Here is a 9085-nt window from a genome sequence, read left to right on the forward strand (position 1 = left end):
AGCTGTATCTAATAAAGGCAATGACGTCAAGAGAAAGGAGCGTTTTGGTGACAACTAAGATAAAAATGCGTCAAGTTATAACATCTATCAATTTTGAACACATATTTTTCAAAACAAGTAAATTTATACATTAAGGAAATGCTAGGATGATGTCCGGAGGTGCACCTGTGACTTCTCTCCACTATGACTAGCTAGTAAGTCGCTATAGGACATATACCATGGACTTTGAAATATTTTGGTTATAATCACAAATTTACATCCTAATCAACATTATCGTGAAAATTTGATGGCAGAATCTGTATTCAGTATCAAACGTTTTACTCGAAATTAAGTAAAAATTCCATATCCGTACCCGTTTTTATTCGCAATCTCTACAGTAGTACGCGTTTCAGTATTACAGCCCTTAGTCATTTAGATATGAGCCGTGCCATGAGAAAACCAACATAGTGGGTTTGCGACCAGCATGGATCCAGACCAGCCTGCGCATCCGCGCAGTCTGGTCAGGATCCATGCTGTTCGCTTTTAAAGCCTATTGGAATTAGAGAAACTGTAAGCGAACAGCATGGATCCTGACCAGACTGCGCGGATGCGCAGGCTGGTCTGGATCCATGCTGGTCGCAAACCCATTATGTTAATTTTCTCATGGCACGGCTCAATTATTTTAATTATGGAGCGACAATTAATTGTAATGACGACCCAGCTACCACACATTGTGATCTTAACGACCTGATAAGCCCGTCAAAATAGAGAAGATTATATCAAATTCTCAACTGACAATTAATAATTAAATCATTAAGCATTTATATATTACCTTTAAGTATTTTATGCGCATATGTTTTGAAAAAAAAATATACTAACGTTCAAAATTTAAACGACTAAAATCTAAGTTTCTCTGGATGTTTTTTTACTTTTTTTAATACATAAAATGCTGCAATCTAAGTTGAATAGCCTGCTAACGGTCAGTGTTTTGTTTATGTTATTTTACAATAGTGATAGTGTAGTACCATACACCGACACCAAGACCAACTACGAGGCACTACTCTCGGCTTATAGGGTAAGGAAATTTTCATATTTCATTTCTGAAAGCTTTACCTTCTCTTATTTTAAAAGAGTTTCTACAATAAATCGCCACGACAGACAAATGTTGACATAAAAAATTGGCGACTTTACAGTTTAAATGGCGGAGTGACTGCACATTCTCATTCGGAACTTATTTCAGGCGGTTATCTTACAAAAACAAAGATAAAAACTGGATGGCTTCTTTATATAAAAGAATTTTACATCCAAAGCATGATTTCAATCCACACCGTTGATGGGCAGGTCATTCGAAGGTCGTCACCGTTTTTGCTATCCAGCCGTGGAGGCCTTAAATTACTTTTTGGGGCAGAGTTAAATTCAATATAATAATTTACGAAAGAACAGTCACAAATTTTGGAAATTATTAAGAATTACTGTATTATAGCAGAAGCGTGTTTTCAATTAACCCTTAGCCTGCTGGCGGGAAATGATTCTGCCTTTGCGATCAGTGCAGACCAAGATCAGCCTGCACATCCGTGCAGTCTGATCATGGTCTGCACTGTTCGCTATTCAGTCAGTAGATTGTCAGTGAAAACCCCTTTGAGTAATAAGTGGTACTGTCCAAACTGAAAGATGGACCAGTCCATTATAGAAATTTAGCAGGTTAAGGGTTAATTGAACACAACAAATATGCTACATGCCCAGCGAGATAATTTCATAAGAGCATAACCGTTTGGTGAATAACCAAATCAAGAATATAGTTTTTTTCGATTTCAATATATGTAATACGAGAAATAGACTATCGTGGTACTATTTCTTGGTCATTATAAGTATGCATGTGTACTAGAATATGGAAGTTCATTCTTCATGCAATTGATAGTTTGACTAAACGTAGCATTATTTTGCTTTGAACGGAGAGTTTGTAAATTTGCTATGATCATATGTAGCACGTATGTAAGAACAATTCTTTGTTATATTGCTGCTAGAAAAAGATCAGGGCAGCTAATTTATTCTAAATTTCTTTCGTAAGTTCGGAAGTCAATGTAAGTGATATCAGCGTTAATAATCTTGTTTTTCAATTCAAACGGAATTGCCAAAAGCAATCTGACTATGAATTTCGAATTTGTCAGCTCTTTTGAAAATTTATGGACGTACATAAATAATATTCTTTGTTGTTTCTTTATTTTAGACAGCTAACTCGGTTGGTGTTACAGATGTCATACCGAAAGATCCGGCATCGGGACCAGTTACGGTATATATGGGTATGTAATTTGTGTTTTTATTGCTTCTGTTCTTCATAGCCTGCTAGCGGCAAGTGATTCTGCCTTTGCGGCTAGTGCAGACCAAGTGTCTGCAATAATGCCAGAATAGGCATATTGACATAAGCCAGAAAGTCAGAGTTTGACCCGTTAATGTGTCAGTTTTACGTGAAATCACACGTACTCTAAGTCAGGTTATCTCCGTTTCCTTCTCTAAGGGGAAAAAAGGCTTGCCCTGTGCACGTTCATTTAATGTCATTTCATATCAAACAATTTCTTTTGAGTTATTAAATATATTTGCTTTTTGCACGAACTACGACCTTTTGACAAAACGATTTCTAGAGAACAATGTCTCTTCTTTAAAGGAAGTTTATGAATAGTTCATTAATCAGCTTTGTGTTTATTATAGTTCTTCTCGTGAAAAATTATTCTAATGGTTGTACATGTATACATTTCTGTTGTGTATGACTACTGTACATAATCTCCACCCAGCCTAAAATAATGTGGGCTTGCATTTTAGTTTAGAGTTTGATTTAAGGTAGTGGACCAGCCATAACATTCGGCAATTTCCGTATGATTACATTTTCTCGTAAGTCAATACGGCATTCTTTGGACATAAATGTAGCTGAACGGGCACATGGCATTTCCGCAAAAATCCCTAAAAAATTCCGAAATCGCAAAAGGGGAATACGTATTTTGCCGAAGGTCATTGTGGGTAAGTTCACATCGAAGCTCTAGGGTAGAGTAGAGACCGACTCTATACTCGATAACCCACTTGAACGGTATAAGTTAGTACACCAGTCGTACCTTCCCTGTTGAAGAGCTGAACTCGGCAAACTCCACGGCGAGGTAGGGTTTACTGGTTCCTTGCTTTACATCACATCGCTCAATGTGCAGGAAAAAGAAGTTTTACATATTTCCAGGGCCTAATTTTAGATTGATCGGTTACTTTTCTGGTGGGAGTAAGTATCATTTACACAACACCCTACCCTTTCCTAGAGCTCCGATGTGAACTTACCCTGTGTGGCTACTATCTTAAGGTTGTAATTCAACTTTATTTCAGGTATCAGCCTCTATGCCATAATGGACTTTGATGCAGTTAGCGGAAAAATACAGTTGGTCGCCAGTATGAAAATGGAGTGGTTAGACGAGGTCAAAACCTTGACTGGAACTACTTTCAAAGAAACGCTGCAGACAATATTTGTTGCGTACGATCAGATTTGGACACCAAATCTTGTATTAATTAGCTCAGTAGATTCCATCAAAAGAATTGGGGACGAAACTTATCTAGTGCGATATAATGTCAGGTAAATGTTGTATAATTCATCTTTTTCAAACAAGGAGCATGTCACTCACATATGTAACTTACTGAATTTTTATTTGCAAAAGGAAACAATATGCTTGGGTGACTGTAAAGAAATTGTTTGATAAAATTTACCTAAAACATTAAAATCAGATTCACTTTCACAGTTATAAATTTTCTTCCAATTTTTCAGTTCTGGATATTGCAAATGGTATCCTCGGATGATTATAAATGCCGCATGTACACCGGATATGACATATTACCCATTTGACAAACAGATATGCACGCTAACAGTAACGCCGTGGAACCGCAATGTCACAGAATTAACACTTTCTCCTCTTACTAATGAATTGAACACAGTCAATCTCGAGAAAAGCGGACAATGGGACGTGAGCGAAACTTCTACAGAGGCATATATTGGAACAAGTAACACAACACGATATAATATCGATTTCAAAATAACAATCAAGAGAAAACCGTTATTTCTGGCTCTAGTGATAGTACTTCCTGTGTTATTGTTGAGTTTGTTGACAGGATTTTTGTTTTTGCTACCACCTGGTTCTGGATCAAGGGTTGGCTTTGGAATAACTTGTTTTCTGTCGTTTGTTGTTCTCTTGCAGACTCTTATGAGCTTTATGCCAGAGGTTTCATCACCTATGTCTATCCTTTGCTTCTATGTTATTGTTATGCTATCATTTAGCGTTTTACTGAGCATAGCAAACGTATTTTTACTCAGAATGTATCTGAACCCTAGTAAAGAAGAGGTGCCTCGGATATTCCTTACTGTCATTGAAGTTATTACATGTAAAATTTGGCGACGTTGTCCAAAATGTCCTAAAATAAAGTTTACATTCTTGAAGAAAATGTGGCAGCGTTGTCCAAAGTGTCCTGCAGGAAAATTTAGAGTTTGGAAAGGACACCATCCGGTCGATTACGAAGACGACCACTTTTTGGATGATAGAACTGAATCGAAGCTGCGCAGAGAAGACAAAGTGCACAACATCCGATTTGCAAGAGGTTTGTCAACTCTAAAAGAAGAATCTGTTATACGAAACAGATTTACACTGGAACAGGATATTGACCTAAACAAAGACGAAGACATTGGTGGTGTTAAAAGTTCATATGATGACAGTACAATTATTACAGATAGACAGCTGAAGAGAAGTGCCACGTGGTTTATTGGTAGTAAAGCGTTTGGTACTGACGGTGATGATGAAATCTACTCCACTGAGCATCAGCTGGATCTAGCCCGTCCGAGGTCAGCTCCAGCCTTAAACTTAGATCCTAACACAGCTACGGGAGTCTTTTCGTCGTCTTCATCTGGTTATTTGTCAGCGACTTCATCTAATAAACAGTCGAGAGCGGAATCACGAGTACAGTCCTCATCAGGGTCACAAAGTCAGGCTGTGGCTGAATCAGGAGAGCATTCAGCAACTGGATCACGCGATCAGGCATCATCTGGACACCGGAGTCAGTCCGCAGCATCTTCACACGCTACCAGTTCCCCCGATTCAAAGAGTGAAATAACTTGGGAATATCTCGCACAGGTTTTTGACTTGTTCTTCCTCGCTGTTTTCATTATTGTTCAGATAATATTCACGATTTTCTTTTTGGTTCCTCTTGGAGCTCAGTATTAGAGACCTTATTTGAGTATCTCATCCGAATCTCCCAGTGTTTTCCATTCGGTTTTTCTTGCATCACCAACACCATCAATTGATTTTGACTGACAGTTAATAAGACGAGCTTTAAATGAAGTGAAATGTTTTCTTATTTATTCAGCATCATTTGGTAACGTTTAAATATAACATTTGCAAAGGCAAGTATCCACAGCAATATTATACATTTTTTATGTTTTCCTTTTCTGTTTTTCTACATGCAGTTTCCAAATAAAATTCATTATTTGTTTTAGTAATTCAGAGGACGTTTGTTTTTGTTGCTAGGTTGATTAATTAAACTATTTGTTTGTTAACTTTACTTTTTCTTTACATATTATGCCAGTCACATGAAATGTTCGTTTCCTTTATGTCGCTTGTCCGCGGTATTCTCGCGTCATTGTTAATTACGCGTTATTTCCGTTTTGCACTGCAGTACCATCTTGACATTGTTTACAAACAACCTACTTTCATTTTCAGTTGAAATTTTAATCAATTTGTCCAGAATGCATAGAATTTTGGTGAGTTAGCTTTTAAAATAGTTGAAATACTTGAATTTCTATCCAATTAAACCCAAATCCTGTATTTTTCACTTGTTAACGTCGTTTTCGCCAATGTTTTGTTTATGTCTCTGTTATTAATAGGCCCGATTCGGACGAACGACGACCCCACAATGCCCCGCTTCCCCTTAATTCCCGCCTTGGTACCATAATTTTCGAAACGGACTAATTTTAGTGGTCACATACAAAGGTTCAAAGGTCAGGGTTCTGAGAAGGGACAGCTTTTTCAGGTGTACACGCTATCAAAATGAGTAAATTGTTAAGTACTGGGTGTGGAACATTTCACATAGTTTTACCAATATTGTTATAATTAAACTGTTATTTTTACAAACAGACACAGAATTCCTTAGTGTACCGGAAATGAACAAATATCGTGGTATGTAACCTAACAATAATTCTACAACTACAACAAGAACATCTTTAACGTGAAATGGACATACAAAATCAAAATGATAGAAAGTGTACATGTTGACACGTGATTGTCGGGAGTATTTTAATTATATTTTGTGTCAAAACATGTATGTTTTGACAGATAATGAATTATATGAAATTATTTATAATACGAAATAACTGTTATATTTTTATTTGCTTGCTTATTGTATTTATTGTCACTAGTACCGCGAGAATATAGGGGAACAGGCTACATGCAAAAATCGCTTTTGAAATTGTGCTTACATCACTCCATTGTTAGTCATTTGTATGTTGCTTCACACACGAATGGAGTACGTGCATATAGAAAAATCCATTAGCAACTTTGCATTAAAATCGCGGTTGACATTTTACCGCCGCTTTCTTTGTACATCTGTTATCTAAATCTATAGAAATATATATTTTTTCACTATCTTAGTTGTAACCAGTAAATTTTTTCACTATCTTAGTTGTAACCAGTAATCGAACATATGTTAGCAATGTTGCCGATCCTAGCAACAACAAACCCGACCACTGTACCATTTTGGTTACAACTAGAAGCACCTCTAAAAGTAATGCTGGCGTCTTTCCATTGCGTCATACCGGCGAAAGATGTACACAGATAACAAAACTGACTTTAAGCGCGGAGATATAATTTTATGACCGCCATACAGCGAAATATCAGTTTTAAGTCAGCTTTTATTTAAATGTTTCCTTTCATAACGTGTATTTTCCTTCCAAGTATAAAAAGGTTACCCTTATCTCAGTCCCACTAAATATGGACGGATATTTCGTTTGTCATTTTGACACGCTATCTCCGGACATCTATCCCTGACAGGAGCCTGCAAAAACGCAAGCTGCATTTTCTTGCCGATTTACACACGACTGCAAATGCTCGACATTCATCCACTGTATAACAACGGTATGCGCAGTCGGTTTCATGCGCAATTTCTATTGTCGCTATATAATTGGGCGATGTCATATTAAGTATGATCCGATCTGAAAATGGTGACCAAAGGCGCTCAAAAATAATATTATCAGGATCTTCTACAGAAAGAACTATACCGTCTTGGAAAATGTTGACTGTACTCGGTACATAGATCTTGTCAAGAGCTGAAAGTATAAGACAGTTAATTCTACTGAGTAAACGCAAAACTCAGATAGCTAAAATGCCCTATTTGTCATATAAAATAATCTACTAGAGACATTCTGAGAATGATTTAGTATCTTTCTGATTTAAATACAGAACTGTTGACGGAAAAAATAACCCATTCAAAAGGAAAGATGCATTTTGAAATTGGGCAGTAGGATTTGATTTGATAGAATATTGAGGCACCAAGGGTTCCAAATGAATATAAAAGCGTTTACTTATCCCTAGGTCGTGTTGACCAATTACGATGGGATAGCTCACGTAAAAATTATTTTGAAAATGAGCAAAGAAGTTTAAGATTTTGTTACATACGAAATGAAATGAATCGACTAAACCTTAATGCTTACATTCATTTGATAGATTGGGGAATGACCCATTATACTCAACAACTGTTCTTTCTCCACGTCTGGTTTTCTGCTTTTATCTCTGCCACATTTAGATAGATTTAAATGAAACAGAATGTTTAAATGGAACATTCGTCCATATTTTCAATATCAACGTGTAAATTTCATATCACTAATGACACAACATTAATGGATGACGTGGCGTCAAAAGTATATTTACGTGTATCATTTAACAAGTAAAAATGAATTGGCAAGAATTCAATGCTAAGCTTTGCATGTTAAATAAATATGCAATCGTTTTTGTTTCGTGAATTAATGTCGCGCAAAAACTCCGCTGCAGAACTGATACAAATTTGATAATTTACTAATACGCAAATGCAGAAAAGTATCCAATGTCTGCCGGGATAAGTGCATATTTTGCACCTTGAAGTGTGTAAAACTACACACGTGATTTTTTTTGGTTAGCTATCACGACTTTAGGAATTTACGTACATATGTTATCGCTGTATGTTTTCTTTAAGTGAACTAATTATTAAACACTGTGTTCAGTTTTCATAAAAAATCTCTCCAAATGACAGAGAAAAAAGCAACAACAGCAACAAAAAAGGTGTCGAGATAGAAAAGTTATTGAGTAATAGCTCCACTGTTGAAATCTTTCTAAAATATCACCTACGTTTCTTGCAGATGAACACTGGTGCTGTTACATCGCAATCAATAAATTCAAGGGAACCTTCATACGTCAAATATCCACAAACTTCTTTGGACGCTTCTGGCATTTTAGTACCTACAAAAATGGGAAACTCAACATTTGGAATTAAAATCAAATACAGACGACCTTGTCTTTTTTCAAAAACAGGTTAAACGTCTGTAAAATATCAGTCTGTAAACACAGTCATAAACTCTCAGTGTTTGTGTCAGTATAATTCAGTTATCATATTCTTCCATCAAATATTGGGTTACCAATGTGGCAATGTAGTCATACACACTCGCGTGGGATATATCGTGCTTATTTGTGATTATCAAAATGCAATTAAATCCATAAACGATTGATCGTTTTAAATATATTATTATCTATATATTCGTCAGGCAAAGTCGATATTTAGTTCAAAATTAATGACATACTGAAATGAAGAAGCTATCGTTTGCGTAGATTTAATTAGGGATTGAAATATTTATACTTTAATGGGTATACACACGTGTTGGTTTTCACGTGCAAAACGAACAGGCCTAAAAAAGTGTTTGTTTCCGGTAACATGCTAAAAAAATTTAGGGTAGAAACGTCGGTAAATTGTTTGTTTTTGGATTTTTTTTATTAACTGGGACTTTTTAGAAATTATTTTTGTGTCAATAATTAAATGAATACAAATAAGGAGGTTATGCCTTTGGAGCATC

At 36.1% G+C, this 9085-nt stretch overlaps 1 protein-coding gene across 1 annotated transcript; it reads left to right on the forward strand.

The window, feature by feature from the left end:
- The first annotated feature begins 805 nt into the window (after positions 1 to 805).
- Positions 806 to 6375, forward strand: LOC123523381 (acetylcholine receptor subunit beta-type unc-29-like). Its single transcript, XM_045301063.2, has 4 exons — positions 806 to 1054; positions 2207 to 2279; positions 3340 to 3583; positions 3773 to 6375. The coding sequence occupies exons 1-4, from the start codon at positions 926 to 928 to the stop codon at positions 5214 to 5216; spliced, it is 1890 nt and encodes a 629-aa protein (XP_045156998.2). The 5' UTR covers positions 806 to 925; the 3' UTR covers positions 5217 to 6375.
- Positions 6376 to 9085: the final 2710 nt, after the last annotated feature.

Source organism: Mercenaria mercenaria, chromosome 3, assembly GCF_021730395.1.
Source record: "Mercenaria mercenaria strain notata chromosome 3, MADL_Memer_1, whole genome shotgun sequence".
Taxonomy (NCBI): Eukaryota; Metazoa; Mollusca; class Bivalvia; order Venerida; family Veneridae; genus Mercenaria; species Mercenaria mercenaria.

Bases quoted from the DNA above. Each gene is read 5' to 3' on its own strand.
- LOC123523381 (XM_045301063.2), top strand. From the start codon at position 926: ATGCTGCAATCTAAGTTGAATAGCCTGCTAACGGTCAGTGTTTTGTTT. The intron at 1,055-2,206 runs GTAAGGAAATTT...TCTTTATTTTAG, and splicing joins CACTACTCTCGGCTTATAGG to ACAGCTAACTCGGTTGGTGT. The intron at 3,584-3,772 runs GTAAATGTTGTA...CCAATTTTTCAG, and splicing joins CTAGTGCGATATAATGTCAG to TTCTGGATATTGCAAATGGT.